Here is a 16,023-nt window from a genome sequence, read left to right on the forward strand (position 1 = left end):
AAGATGGGTTTAAAAACTCAAGAGACGACGCGAACACCATACACACTTAAAACATAACAACAACATAAGAACGGACAAGGGGCCCTATCTTGCACCCAGCGCAATTGACTTTGTACACCGACGCATGTGTCATTCCTATTTTGCACCCGCGCAAAGCGCGCTTTTCCCTCCACAGAAGCACGTCGCTAAACTAGTGAATGAACTTGCGCTACCTGGGCGGTTCAGCGCAAAAAAGGAGGCGTGTTCCGGCGCAAACAATCCCTGGTGCTATTTTGCTGTTCCATTAAACAATTGCGCCACTGACCAGAAAAAACCTAGTCTAAAGTCAGTGGCGCGTTGCGCGTTGTTCATTATGCTATTTTAAGGGCGCATGCTTGACCATAATGTATAGCGTGCACAACGCGCATACACTTTGCTCATGTAATCTACACAGATGCAACAGTTATTTTTGCAAATCATTAATTGTTACACTAAAAAATATTAACGCATGAGATGACGGAAATCATTGTGGTGTGCCACGAAGATGTGAAAAAATAGGCATAAATCTAGCTTACAAATTATTCAGGCTAATTGTAGTCTAATAATTAAGGAGAACTGTTTGCCCAATAGTGGCAACTTCTGGCAAGACATATATGTATATAAGGACATCTAACAAATTGGTTTGTCCGTCAAGAACCAGGAAAAAAAATCGGTGAGGGTGGACGCAGCGATGTCCTCTGCTGGCGTCAGGTCCTGAGTAGAGGCAGATCCACCTCCCGTTACACGGCGTGCCCGATTGATGCTGGCAAGCTTGGACTTTCCCCGTCTTCTGATGTCATTGTAGCGCTTGCGGCACTGGTGCGACGTCCTGGGGATGCCAGCTGATGAAACAATTGTGGCTATTTCCTCCCACGCCTGTTTAACCGACGCTATTTTGGGTGGGTTTCTCCCATCCCCATACAACACAACTTCTCTGTCTTTCACTGCTCTTACAAGCACATCAGTCTCCTCGGCTGTGAACCGCTCCTGGCGTGCGCCTGGTAAATACGCCATAATAATAGCAATCCATAATGGAACTTGCGCACCTGCTTTTACAGGGAATGTTGGATGACGCTCTGATTGGTTTATTCACGTTACGCCCAAACCACACCTATGAATAATGAAGCTACTTCAGACCAACCCATTTTAGATTTGCGCCGGGCGCAAGAGCCATTTATCCCGCCGGGAAAATAGCAACAGCGCCGAGACCCGCCCACAAAGTTACTTGCGCTTCGCGCTTTGACACTTGCGTTTCAGATCGTTAAAATAGGGCCCAAGGAGTGCTGGAAGTGAGTTCAATATAAAGGGAGTGCTAATGACAAAGACCAGGTGCAGGGAATCCGGGGAGAGCGGGAGAGACGAGGAGGAAGTGAGTTCAGGTGTGAGACAGTGAGGATACTGGGAAATGGAGTCCGGGACAGGCGTGGAATGTAACACTGTTATCAAACAAAGTGTTGGGTATAAAAAAATAAGAAGTGAGTGTGGAACAAGAAGTATGGGAGGAGGTAGTGGTGGTGGAAATATGGGAAGGGAATCAAAGTATCCATGTGATAAGTAATGCAAGAATGTATTGTAAAATATTGGAGGGAATAAAAGTCATAAACTGATATGATGTGGTGATTTCAACATAGTAGGGGAGCATAAAAACTGATTATAATGGGTTGAATGTGGAAGAAAGAAATGATTTGGGGAGGGATAGTGTGCTTCAATAATGGAAGTAATACAATATTTGAGGTAACTTGTAGACGTCAAGCAGCATTAGATATTTTGCTAGTGTCTAGTATCATTTAGCTGGAAAATGTGAATGGAAAGGAATGAAACAAAGTACATACGAAGTGATCATTTACCCATGATGTAAAATTGCTGTGGGTATAGCACATGCAGAGGTGGACCCACAGGGAGCTTTTTAATGAATTATGTCAAATTCTGAAATTAATGATATTACTGAAGACAAAGAGGAAAAGTAATGAAATAAGTGAAGTCCCTGGGAGGACTGCAAAGGAAGTAATTGGTAAATAGAAAAATACAAACAGAAGAAAAACAGTTCCATGGTGCAACAAAGGATGTACTGTAGTGAGGTAATTTAAAAAAAGAAAGAAATAAAGCACTTAAGAGAGCAAGAAAAAAACTTTATTATTCAATGATTATATTAACTACAAGAGAGCTAAGGCAATGATGAGGAGATAAAAAAAAAAAGATTTACACAAATAACTTATCGGAGATGATTTGGTAATAGTAATGGGAATAACAAAACGTATGAAGTGTGGGGTATGAATACACTGTAAAAAATCTAACTCACAAACATTTTGACTAATGATAATGTTTTAGTTAACTGGACAATTAAATGCAAAAAAGTTGGCTTAACTGGTCAAAATAAGTTGGTTCAACAATTGTTGGACCAACCTAGTATTAATTGTAAATTCGATTTGTAAATGCAAGTTAACAAGCATACAAGTTGCAACAAGTTAACAATGCATTCTGGGTGCATCATGCAAAACTCATCCATGGCTCCCAGAATGCATTGCGGTATGAAGCATGTAACCATTGTTGAGATTTATAGGCTGATTATTGATGTCTGTGTGAGAAAATCTCATAGGAGGTCAAAGTGCTTAATGTACAATCTGTTTTAAACCTTAGTCAACTATTTTGATTAAAACCATATTTGATCTTTTCTAGAATCACAATAAAAAAGCTAATAGTATATTGCTCATATTAAACTAATAAAATCTGTGAATTAAGCCACTACACAATGATTATATTCTTATCATCGAGCAGCTGACAGCATTTGATTATCTTTTCTTGCCAAACATTAAAAAGTTGTCAAACTGCCCAACTAAAGAAAACACTCATCACCTTGATGGTAACATAAAAAATAAAATAAAATAAAAAACTTAATCAGCTGAACAAAACATCTTAAATTGGGAGACATGTGACCTTACTCAATTAATTGAGTTAAGTGAACTACTTTGTTTAAAATTTGAGTAAACTCAAAAAAGCTGTGCAGCAAGTTGCCTTACAATTTTAAGTCATGTCAACTTTTCTTTTTTTACAGTAATAGGAAGATGGGAGTAATTCAGAGAAATAGTAATATTCCAGTTTTACACAAAGCACAGTTATTGAAAAAAGACATCAGGAGGAACAATAGATTTAGAATATACTTCGTATGAGATAAAGAGAACACATGGGGGGGTCAAACAGATGTCTCAGACAAAGATGATATATGTAATGAGATGATTACACATTTATCAGATGTATCATTAAATATGAAATTAAGACTCTGGTCTCTCTAAGACTACAGGGAATTTGCCAGCTGCCTGGAAGCATGGCGTCATAGTGTCAATCGCTAAGCCAGGAAAGGATCATTCTTAGCCCATCAATTGAAGACTTCAGATGCCAAAACCTTTAAGTCTTTAAGTTTTTCTTTAAAATAAGCATTTTTGCCAGGCTTCTATGTATAGGTTTCTACCCAAGTACCGGTACTTCTGAATGGGCTGAGGCTAGGATTTAGGGTTTGAAGTGAAAGTATTTTATGAATGTATACTATGTGGAAAACATTCACTCAGTATCATTATCTAATTTTTGACCGAGGTGGCATTTAGAGGCTTTTGCGTCTGAACTCTTCAATTATATACCAATTTCACAGACGTCCAATCTATGCAAACTTATGGAATGGATGGTTATGGAAAGATTGACATATGTAATAGAGAGTAAGAACCTATAAGAGTGGATTTCGAAAAGAGAGAAAAACTATGGATTCTGTTTTATGTTTGGAAGCTGAAGTATGAAAGGTCCAAATTAATAAAGAGGTATTAGTGGGAGTGTTTTTTGATGTAGAAAAGCCATATTATACTGTATGTTGTGGAAAGAGGGTATTTCTGGGTATGTGGATGGATTCAAAATTAAACTTCAGAATACATAATAAGAAATTGATTGAGCAATTTAAAAAAGGGGTCCCTGCCAGCGTAAAAAAAAAAAGAGTTGCCAGCCATGGCCAGGATTTTTGATCATTTTCACAAAAATGTCATGGCCCACGGAATATTTTGTTGTATGAATATTTGAGCATGGCCTCTGCTTTTAAACAAAAAAAACCCCCATGTTTTATTCTATAGCTGCATGCATTCATTTTTTATCAACACTTAAATATGGGTAAGTTTCATAAAAAAGCAACATTTTGAACAAAAAGCTGAGAAAATCACGAGTTTGTCAAAGACTAAATTGATCAAACGATGATCAAACACAGATGGACTAGATAGAGTCCATCAACAACCCTAATGCTTGCACAGTCCTATAGCTCTTTCTGGGTCAGTAACATTAGGCAGTTTTGATGATTAATGTTGATGACCACGTTATTTTACATATGCATCTGCTACATACGGTTGCTTATTTTTTTTTTTTGCGTCTTCGTCGCCTGTGTTTTGATCAGGAGATTTTGTAATCATTCAGAAGATGCGTAATAGTGCTCCCTAGCGTATAACAGTGAAAACATGGAAACCCGGAAAATTCCTTGTTTAGCGCTCACAAATAACATAAATTGTGTTTGGTGAGGAAAGAGTTAAAAAGGCTGAGGCTATACAAACACACACTGGGAAAAATGACTCTGTGGGGTTGTAATTGTAACAAAAATAAATTCTATATTTTCAACAAATAAATCTATGTTTGGTACTTTACTTAATATTTTGAATAACTTATTAAATATAATGTTGTTGTAAACACATGTTTTTTACAGTTAAATGGTGGGTGTATTATCTTGAGTAATGTTTTCTAGGCTTTTTAGATGTGTGCCTTTTCGAGATACTTTTTAAGTAAACATTTTTTAAAAGTCTAAACAAGTGGATTTGGCTGTTGCAAAAACACAAATGTTCATGACAGACGCCATTTTGATGGGAGACAGGACTGAATTTGCACTGCTGGCAACCCAACGACACTAAAGGAGGTAAGAATGACATTAAATACGAACTGTTCAATGGTTTGATGCTTTAAATATAGCAAGGATAAAGCTAAATGTTTGTATTGATAAATACTTACATTTGCCTTGAATTACACGGCTTGGCTTGGCTAACGCTAACAGGCTAAAGCTAAATTGCTGCATAAAGTCGTTATTTTTGTTTGTTTTTGCGTACAAAAAGTATTCTCGTGGCTTCATAACATCAAGTTTGAAGCACTGGAGTCACATGGACTATTTTAATTATGTCTTTCCTATACTTTAGGGCCTTGAAAGTGTTCATCACATTGTTGTCTATGGAGGGATCACAGAGCTCTGGGATTTCATCAAAAATATCTTCATTTGTGTCTGAAGATGAACGAAGGTTTGGAATGACATGAGGGTGAATAATTAAATGACAGAATTTACATTTTGGAGTGAACTAACCCTTTAAATTAGTGTTCTCTTTTCTCAGTGATTATTTTTTTATCAGCTGATGTAATAATTATGATTTGAATTTTATTTTTAACATTGTTCGAAACATTGTTTTAATTAGATGACTGAATTACTGTTAATCAGTGGGTTAAACAGACCAATGGTAATTGAAAAAACTGTTATACGAAAATTAAATACTGTTGCTACCTCTTGTAGTACATAATGTTTTTTTTTTACTTGAAGTCAACTTTATGTAAAGGTGAAAAAATAAGCCATACTGTGTTTTGCACTGTTGCATTGACGTTTTAAAGTGAATAAATGTTTTGTATTGAGATGCTGGTTTACTGTTTCATGGTAATTTAAAAAAAAAATGAAGAAAATAAAATGTATAGGGAAAAAAAGTAGCTTGAAAAAAGTAACTTAATGTGTGGCTTACAAGGAGACATATTGTAAATATGACTTTAAAAAATATATTGGATATACTTAAAACTATAATTTTCTAAATTGATAAAATTGAGTTGCTAATACTTAAGAGTCCAAGTTGAAAACATGCAAAGTCTAATAGGATAAACACAAATAAAATGAGTTTAAAATAGTCAAAAAGCTGATGCAAATAGTTGCCTCAATTTTATTGAGTAAAACGGGCACAATATTTTTTACAGTGCAGGCAATGCTAATTTGTTGTGGAGCAATTAGATCCTCTCGAGCGATATCTTTACAGGTTGAAATGGGAGAAATGCCACTAGAATTACATAGACTTCAGTTGAGGATGAGATACTGGACAAATGCAAAGGGTAATTCGGAAAGTCCAGTTAGAAAACTCCTAAAAGAATGTTTGTAATGTGATTATAAAGAACGTATTGGTTGTATATTGGACTGTCTGCTTAATATCTGCTAACTCTCTATTGTGATGGTCCATTTACGTCAAAACTAGGCTAGTTGTAACTTGTGCACAGCCGGTGCAACAGGTGTCCTGACAGGAAAGATATCCATTCCTTAATCGATACACATGAAAAGCACCCCGGGGGCATTATAGGGATCTGTTATGTTTAATCTATTAAGTTTTGCTATGTACAGGTCTATGTCTTTTGAATTAAAGTGCGCAGTGAACTCTGTTGCCTTGAAACTCATGCTGGCGTCATTCATTTCATAATCGCTTTCGGCTGTTCCTGCCTGCCAATATGCCATTGTAAACAGAATGGGCCACGTGACGTCCGGAGCTCTATAGAGGTCTCCTCTCCGGTAACAAAACTGAGATTTAATTTAGTTTAAAGCCAGTTGAAACAGCGCTGACTTAAAGGGGTGGTTGCATGCGATTTCACTTTTTAAACTTTAGTTAGTCTGTAATGTTGCTGCTTGAGCATAAACAGTATCTGCAAAGTTACAGCGCTGAAAGTTCAATGCAAACGGAGATATTGTCTTTTAAAGTTATGGCAGTTTATTGCCTTCAAAAACGGCCTGGTTGGACTACAACAAGCTTCTTCCCGGGTTGGTGACATCATAAACCCTTGCTATTAACATAAACACTGCCCCCGCGAACACGCAACAAAGTGGGCGAGGCCACGTCGCAGTCATTACGAAAGAGAGAGAGCTGTTGCAGTACTACAAACTACATTTGGCCATCTAACCAATCTAAGACCATTGCGTTTTTCGGAGGGATGGGCTTCACAGAAGCAGGAAGCAAACGAGCCGTTCAAAGGACAGTGGAGACAGCGGTGTGGAATAAAGGTAAAATATAAGAAAAATACGGCGTAAAAAAAAAAAAGAAGTATTAAAGGGTTAGTTCACCCAAAAATGAAAATTCTGTCATTAATTACTCCCCCTCATGTCGTTCGAGACCCGTAAGACCTCCGTTCATATTCGGAACACAAATGAAGATATTTTTGTTGAAAGCTGATGGCTGAGAAAGGCTTCAGATAGGCCTCCATTGGCATTCAGTACACTTATACTCCCAAGACCGATAAAAGGCACTTAAAACGTCGTTACAAACTCAATCTCACCACAGTGACTCTACAATAATCTTACGATGCGACGACAATAGTTTTTGTGCGCAAAAAAAAATCTAAATAACACCTTTATCCAACTTGTTACTGCCTTCCGTGTGTGCCTCCACGACGCATGCGCGAGAATATGACGCGGACAGATGACCCAGAAGCGATTTGTTTACAATCAGAGGAAGACGCGCGTGTCTAAGCTGTTGGATTCTACATTGATCGTGCTTTAGGTCTCGGCGTAGTACTCAAAATGGGGCTTAAGTGTGCATTTCATGGATTCCCGAACCCCGGCGCTACGTCATATTCTCGCGCATACGTCATGGAGGCACACGCGGAAGGCAATAACAAGCTGGAACAAGTGTGGTTTTACCTGTGGTGATCTAAATGTATTGTATTGATTTATTATTATTATTTTTCAAATTTGCAGATTCATCTATGGTAGCTTGATATTATAATATTGACGATATATGGTTATTACCTACCACTCAAACATTGAATTGAAGTATCATATCGTCGCTGCTCGATGAAACTCACGTATGTCCAAAACGCTTACTTTTCAGGAAGTGAAAAAAACACAGTATTTCAAAAGCAGTTGAATGTAGCGTTGTCATACTTGGTATGACATCTTTACATGTAACCATATTCTTGCCAGTGTAATGATATAATCCACATTTGATCAAAATTGAGTTTAAATGGACATACGTGCATATTTTACAGTAACGGTGGTAGATACGCGTTCTTCCGATCATTAATTAGAATGGCCAAGTCGCGTTTCATATTGACAGAGGAATACGTGCTGGACATTCTCAGCCTCTGGCAAGCGGTGATAGCAGTATGAGTGAGGCATGTTTTAGTGACAATCATGACAGTAGCATTACAGGCTATAATTTGATCAGTTTGACTAAGAACAAAAAGGCTGAATCTTATCAATGAGACCGAGTTTATTTACATACTAGCAAGCAAACTAATCTGTGAAGAACTAGATTAGAACTAAACTGTGGAGAGCTTCAATGTCGTACTTTCGGCTATCCAGTGCTGAGCTTCGATGAAACAACTTCACGAGACCGGCGAGATGCTTCCACAGGGCGGGAGATACGCGGCGTGATTGACAGCTTTGACACCAAATGGATATACGTGAAAATCAGATGACATGATTTCACAACTTTTCATTGGCCATTTAGATATGTGACGCATACTGTATACGGAAATGAACCTGGACATTCAATCCGTCGAAAAATCTCAAAATCGGCAAAATGGACATACGTGGTTTTCATCGGACAGCGACGATATAGATTCTGTAAAACGGGAACCAATAGACTAGGCTACTATAATGACGCTGGCTTGTAAATGTGAGCATTTACAATCATTTGGCGTTTGAATAAAAAAATAAAACCCATGAAATTATATTCATATGATATGACATGCTGAAACATATGCCACTGTTACCTGGGATGAAGACATTTCACACGCGACGCAAGCAGAACACCTGCATGTGAACTCCTCCTGCAGTGTTCAGGGCTATCATGGTTGTCATGTTAATAAATGCATGTGCGATGCATCCCCTGATGTAGAATGACAGAGTTTACGACAGTAGTAGAGTACAATACTGTTTCCCAACTGTAGGGGGACCCCGAGAGCAAAACGTACCTAGTGCTGCTTTAAGAATAGTTCTAACTCAGTAATAATATTTAAATTAAAAACAAGGTTGTTAAAAGTTTTAAAGATATTGTTTGTGTATTAAATTTACACCTGTGTCCTATCTCAAACTACTCTGTCAGCTCAAGCTTTTGTCAAATCTGTCATGTTTCCAAGAAACAAAACATTTATATAATAAAAGGAAAAGGAACCGGCCCCCAGGTGTGTCCACAACATCAAATCTGGCCCCCTTTTAAAAAAGTTTGTACATCCCTGTGCTATGGGTACTTCATGTATGCTATTGTACAGGAGCAGCATTGCTCACAGCAGTGTGTTGTGTATGTATTGGCAGTAAATCCCATACTTGCACTACAGCAGCAGCAATAATAAACAGAATCAGCAGCAGCAGCAGCGTAGCAGATATATTCTGCCAAGACTGGAATTTGACTGTATTTTATTTCACATTTTGCAGATACTTTGATCCAAAACTCTGAGTGGAGAGTACTAGAATCCATTAAAAATATTTTTGGGTGAAATGGTCGAAGTGGGATTACTTAAAAAAATAAAAATAAAAATAAGCACTAATAACTTAAAAAACAAACAGGACAGTCTTGTGGAATGAATGCTAAACCGGCTTGCCACATACTGCGGCTATTGAGAAAAGCCTTCTAGATGTAGCCCATTCGGGAAGCGTTCACAGGATGCCCCCAACTGCGCGTGGACTTCTGCCGCACCTTCACCGTTCACCTCACACGCAAAAATAAGGGCCTCTGACGCGCAGAAAATGGTGCAATTGGCAAAAGGCGGAGTGATCTGGAACTCTTAAGTGCCATGAAGAGACAGAGGCAGATTCATCCCAGTCAAGCAGCGCATCCCTCTACACGCCTGAAGATGAAGATGATCTCATGCTTGCGCCCCTTTACCTCGCTGTCTCGTTTAAAAACAATGTCTTCAAGGAAATTCGCTGCATGATTCAACAGTTACGCCGTCTCTCCTTAATTACCGCCTTTCTCCAACAAAAGAGACCATTTCATGAATTAAACTGCAATCCAAAATGAAATTTCCAACGGAAAACCCAAGGAAACCAGGGAACTGGAACCCTCCACCAGGTAGGTACATTTTCATTTCCAAAATGCATTTCCATTGGCATACATGCGGTATTGTTCATACCGCATATAAGACTGAAGTTATAATGAGCATAATGAAGCATGCACGCACTCTGGCAGCCCAGCTGTCACGTAGAGTGTTTAAGAAGCCAACTGATTCAATCAAAAGCACTTTAACAAAGATGCGCAAAATGATGATGGAGGGTGAGGTATAGTTGCCTGACCAGTTAGTGATGCATTACCAAAGGTTTAACGTCTCTAATAATGGATCTCATTCTGCCCGCCTCAGTTTATCAGTGGACACCTTCATTAAGATTCACATCCACGCGTTTCAATCACAACATCGCTTAATGCTTGAGAGGTCTTCCCCAAAAGGTAAATCACGACATGACTAGAGAACTGTATGGTTGATATTTGCTACGAATAGTTTTTGCAGGGTGGGAGAGGCACAAGTCATAGACGTCTATATAAGAAATAAAAAGCTAAATGTACCTGAAATCTTAAACAGAGGCTCATCATTACGTGTCTACGAGTACTATGCAGAGATACGAGCTATGCATAATGAAACGCGGGAGACACGCGCGCATTACCTAATCTTACTATACCGAAAAAAATCACACATAATCACGATACTGGCATTTATATACTTAACCATGTTGCAGATAATGTCATACAGAGTGATAAACATACTTTAGGACCTTTCTGGAAACATTTGTATTAGATTTATACGTTTGATTAGCCTATTGTTGTTACATTTTATTCAAATTGTTTTCCACATATCTTTGAGATCCTTCATATAATGAGACTTCATATACTACACCTGAAGTCATGTATTGTCATATACAAATAAATCATATTATTGTCGATCTAAGTTCGAATAATAAGACTTATTAAAAGTGTTCTTTTTCACATAATAATATCTGAAAAATCTGATAAAGGTAAATCTGAAAAAATCTGAAGGAAGGGTCAAAATAGCTTGTAAACAACCGATCGAATTGTCACAGTAAATTATAGCGCTCATGCTGCAGGGATAGTGTCCACACAAACAGCTGTGCAATACTACATCATATTGCAGGGAAGGCATTGCCTGACTACAAGAAAGTTGAGGGGGAATGATTTGAGGCTTATTCTTCATATGTGCTTCATGTTATTAATGCATTCTTTGGTTTATTGATTAAAAATGGTCAATTCAATTTATTTACAGTGCCACCTCCACAAAATGTTGTTTTTAGAATATACATATTGTTTAGCATTGTTCTTGTGTTTTTACCTGTTTAATGTGTTTATGAATGTAGTCGGACAGAAACATTATAGCTTCGTTGCTCCAGCCTGGCACTGCTACGTTCTACTGTAATTGGTTTTAGAAAGCCAACAGAAGTGTGTGTGTGCAGGCATGTGAGTGTGTGTGTGTGTGTGTGGGGGGGGGGGGGGGGGTATGCAGCACTAATCAGAGGCTTCATTTGGCTCTGTTACATGTGGAGTACCACCCTTTCTCATCCATTATGTTTACATTTGTGACCCTGGACCACGAAACCGGGTACATTTTTAGAAATTGAGATTTATACATCATCTGAAAGCTGGGAATTGGGAATCAGAGGGTGCAAAAATCGCAGTCTTTACAATTGTCCAAATTAAGTCCTTAGCAATGTATATTAGGCTACTACTACTACTAATATATATATATATATACACTCTAAAAAAAAAAGGTTCTATATGGCACCAAAAATAGTTCTTGGCTCGTAATCATAGGGGAACCTTTTTTAGTGCTATATAGCACCATTTTTGGTGCTTCAGTGGTTCTTCAGCGGTTCTTCAGAGGTTCTTCACCGGTTCTTCAGAGGTTCTTCACCGGTTCTTTGACTAAGGTGCTATATAGCACCTCTGAAGAACCACTGAAGCACCAAAATTGGTGCTATATAGCACTAAAAAAGGTTCCCTTATGATTACGAGACTTTTTTTTTAGAGTGTATATATTCTAAAAAATGCTGGGGTGAAAGTGGATGAACCCAGCGATTGGGTTGTTTTAACCCAGCAGTTGGGTTAAATGTTTGCCCTACGTGTTGGGCAGCTTTATTTAACCCAACTATTGTTTAAAATTACTATATGGGTGGCTTAAAATGAACCCAAAATAGGTTGGAAATTAAACATCAGACACATAAATAATTACTACAGGCAACCATGATAACAAAAGGGGAACATTTAATTAATAAGAAATTTAATGTTTAAAGTTTATTGTTTAATTATTATTCATTAAACTCATTAATAATGTTTATTTAATAATAAATGCTAATTTCCATCATACTTTGTGTTCATTTTTAGCAAGCAATACAGTCATTTTTAAACAATAGTTGAGTTAAATTAAACTAGCCAGCAGGTTAGGCAAACATTTAATCCAACCGCTGGGTTAACGCAACCCAATTGCTGGGTTTGTCCATTTTCAACCCAACTTGGGTAGTTTGTAACCCAGCATTTTTTAGAGTGTAGGGTAGGACATTTACTAAATATCTTATGATCTTTACTTAATATCCTAATGATTTTGGCATAAAAGAAAAATCTATCATTTTGATCCATACAATGAATTGTTGGCTATTGCCACAAATATACCCATGCGACTTATGACCATGCGTTTTGTGGTCCAGGGTCACATTTACTTAAAATCGTCTTGTCAAAAAATAACGTATAATGAACACAGGAAAAAAGCAAACCCTACAAAACTCAAAAAGAAAATTATATTTAAATTTTTGGTTCTTGGATAGGCTAGTTTTTCCAATGGATATATGACAATGTAAATCAGTGGACTGCAACACAGAAACAGATCGCAGGTCTGTTCTGATAGGGTGGTGGATGGCAGGGAAAAATAAAAAGCAAATCATATATAACAGTGCTTTTAGGATAGCAAAAATCATAGGTTTATCAGCTTTAAAAATTGAGAAAATGCATATCTTTTCTTTTTGATGTCATGGTCCAAACTTTACGATATTCTCGCCGATTCATCTGTCAGTTAGATTCCATCATGAAGAGGCTGCATGTCATGCTCTCCTCTTTGAAAACTATGAGCGAAACTACGCAAGGTAAAAAATGTATGACCTATACATCATTTTTCACTTAATATAAGAATTTACAAACATTTTTGTTTAGTGTTTACTTGATGTTCAATGTAACATCTGGGTGAATGCGATTTCACCAAGTACAGCATGCTCCTGGGTCAACATCTTTGGGTCAACAATATGCCAATCAACCAATCAGATTTGAGGGAGAGTTTATGTCAAGTTTAGGCTTACAACCAGTGTTACATCCATGTTATTCATCATCATTTCCCTCTGATTTTAGGGATAAATTAAAGGTATTATGGTTTAGGGGTATGGATATGATTTGGACTACATTTTCAGACAGAAATGTTGTTCCAGCATCAACAAAATATGTCTTGCTTGGCAAAATCACAGTGACCATAAAAGTCCTGAAGCAAAACCAGTTGAGAACCAGTGTTGTAAATTACATAACAGTATATTGTCTTTCTATCAAACAGTTCCAGTGCAGACCAACCTGGTGCCGCCAAAGAAGGTCCAGTCCGGGATGTTGCAGTCCAGTTTGGTGCAGGCCAGTGTGGCCACCATGCAGAACCCCATGGGCTGCTCATTACCTCGCCTTTCAGTCTCCCGGCCTGTTAGTATGGTGGCCAGTATAGAAGCGGTGGCGGACGGCTCAGCTCTCCTCACAGTCATGAAGTGGAAGACGGTCCTAGCCGTGTTTGTGGTGGTGGTAGCGTACCTGGTCGCTGGTGGTCTGGTGTTCAGAGCCATGGAGCAACCCTTCGAGAGCAACCAAAAAGACACCATCACCTTGAAGAAAGCAGCCTTCCTGCAGAAACACCCCTGCGTGACCCCAGATGAGCTAGAAGAGCTCATCAAGGTAAAGCTGTTGCTTGTCTGTAGTAGAGCTCGGGCAGTGTCCCTAGTGGGATCTCAGATCTAGTGTAACAATATAGCTTCATCGATCTGTCTGACATGTGAGCTTCACTCATGCAATAGACCAGGGCGCAGCGGTTGGACGGTGCTAAATGGAGCAACCGATGAAAATAAATGTAAAGATATCAGAGCAGACTGTCATAGTAGATGTATGACAGCAAGCCGTTTGGTGTAGAGTTGAAGTGTTTGATGAATAGTGCCCATGATGGCAGTAATCAATCCGCTTTGCAGTGTTGAAGCAATGAGCAAAGTCCAATCTGGCCTTTAATAGTTCTCACTTGCCGAGCCTACTTTAACACGACTTTTCAGAAATGTGCTCAGCAATAAAAGAGCAGAGATTTATGAGGGGAAACATTGCAAAGCCTGCAACATTTCAATCTCTGAAACCTGAGTAATATATTTTTCGTCAGGTCTATGATGTGATGTCTAATGTTGTGACATTTTTTTCTTCATTCCTGCAAAGCTAATGCACTGTAGATTTATGACTGACTTTTGCCCCTCTCACATCAAGGGTTCAAGGCTTTGCTGATTAGCACAAATCCAGTTCACCCAAAACAATTCTGTCATCATTTACTCACCCTCATGTTGGGCCTGGTGCAAAACGCTTGCCACAGACTCTACACAATCACGCTCTAGGGGTCCCCTCGGTTGAAATCACTTTCCAGTTCTGCAGTCCAGTGAAATCATGATCACCCCACCTGGTCTCCTCAAGCCATGGGTCCAGGCCCAATTGTTATCCCTTTTCAGCAGCCCAGTCTGTATGCATTTCTTTCTTCTGTGGAACACACACACACAAATAAAACATTTTGAAGAATGTTGTAAACCAAACAACATTGAAGCCCATTAACTTCTATTATATGGACAAAAAAGAGAGATATTTCTATGACTAACTTCTATGTCCCACAGAAGAAACAAAGCCATACAGTTTTAGAATGACATGAGGGAGAATAAATGACAGAATTTTCATTTTGGGTGAAATTGTCATGCGTTGCTGCAGTGAAGCGCACGACTCAGCAGATAATGACAATAATCCAATAATCCAATTTATTCAACCCTTAAAATAGCTTGAATGTAACTCTACACCCTTGCTTCATTTAGAACACACGGATCCATTAATATGCAAATTAGCCCCACCTCCACTCACTCATACATGGTCGTCTACAAGTCGATGTATCAGAATGGTAATGCGTTTTATGTATCGCTCTCTACAATGTGGGACAGATGCCAGTAATTAATATGATTAGCCTTTGGCTTGACTACGCTAATAATGTGTTGCTAATGTTACACAAACCATGTTCCCCTGCACCATCTCAGTCAGCCGTCTAAAAATCAGTATTAAACACTTTCAACAACTTAGAAAGTCAGTGGAGAAAGGCATATAGTTCATCATAACATCGTAATATATACAATATAAACAATACTGTAATTCACCCGCTATATTGCTAAATGTACCTGATTTTTCATATCAACAGAAATACCGGGATAACCTGGCTTATCTTGTGACTCCCCTGCTTTGCAGCAAAGTAATGATGATATACTGAAGCCCGCCCACACGTTGACGTGATTGGTTATAATGTAGTTTGTGGCGATTTCAAAACTTTTGAAGACACACTCTCATAGCAGTTCTTAAATATTTTAAGGTTTGGCGAATTCATACTATCTCATTTGCACGTTGGTACGATATGCTCACGTCCCAACAAAGGTTTAGGGATAAGATTAGGGGTGGACCTTCATGTTTATTTTTTCTTTAAAATAATACTGTTAAGTTTTAGTATGCATCCATAAGTAATTGCAAACTCATAAAATATTTACATTTATCATGAGATCAGGTTGGAAGACATTGCAATTTAGCACAGAAGTCATGCTTGACTGCACATTTCTAATTTGGTTGTATACATTTCCTATACTCCCTCTAGACACATGCCTATTTCAGATGTTATTATTGTAAA

The 16,023-nt window shown here is 38.3% G+C and overlaps 1 protein-coding gene across 1 annotated transcript in view; it reads left to right on the top strand.

The window, feature by feature from the left end:
• Positions 1-9,753: 9,753 nt before the first annotated feature.
• kcnk10a (potassium channel, subfamily K, member 10a) overlaps positions 9,754-16,023 on the top strand; it is a 37,033-nt gene continuing 30,763 nt past the window's right edge. The window contains exons 1-2 of the mRNA XM_079830543.1: positions 9,754-10,112; positions 13,636-14,018. Coding sequence (XP_079686669.1) covers positions 10,058-10,112; positions 13,636-14,018 — 438 coding nt within the window. The 5' untranslated portion in view covers positions 9,754-10,057. The remainder of the gene's footprint in view (positions 10,113-13,635; positions 14,019-16,023) is intronic.

The sequence above is a fragment of the Gobio gobio genome (genome assembly GCF_949357685.1).
Source record: "Gobio gobio genome assembly, chromosome: 12".
Classification (NCBI taxonomy): Eukaryota; Metazoa; Chordata; class Actinopteri; order Cypriniformes; family Gobionidae; genus Gobio; species Gobio gobio.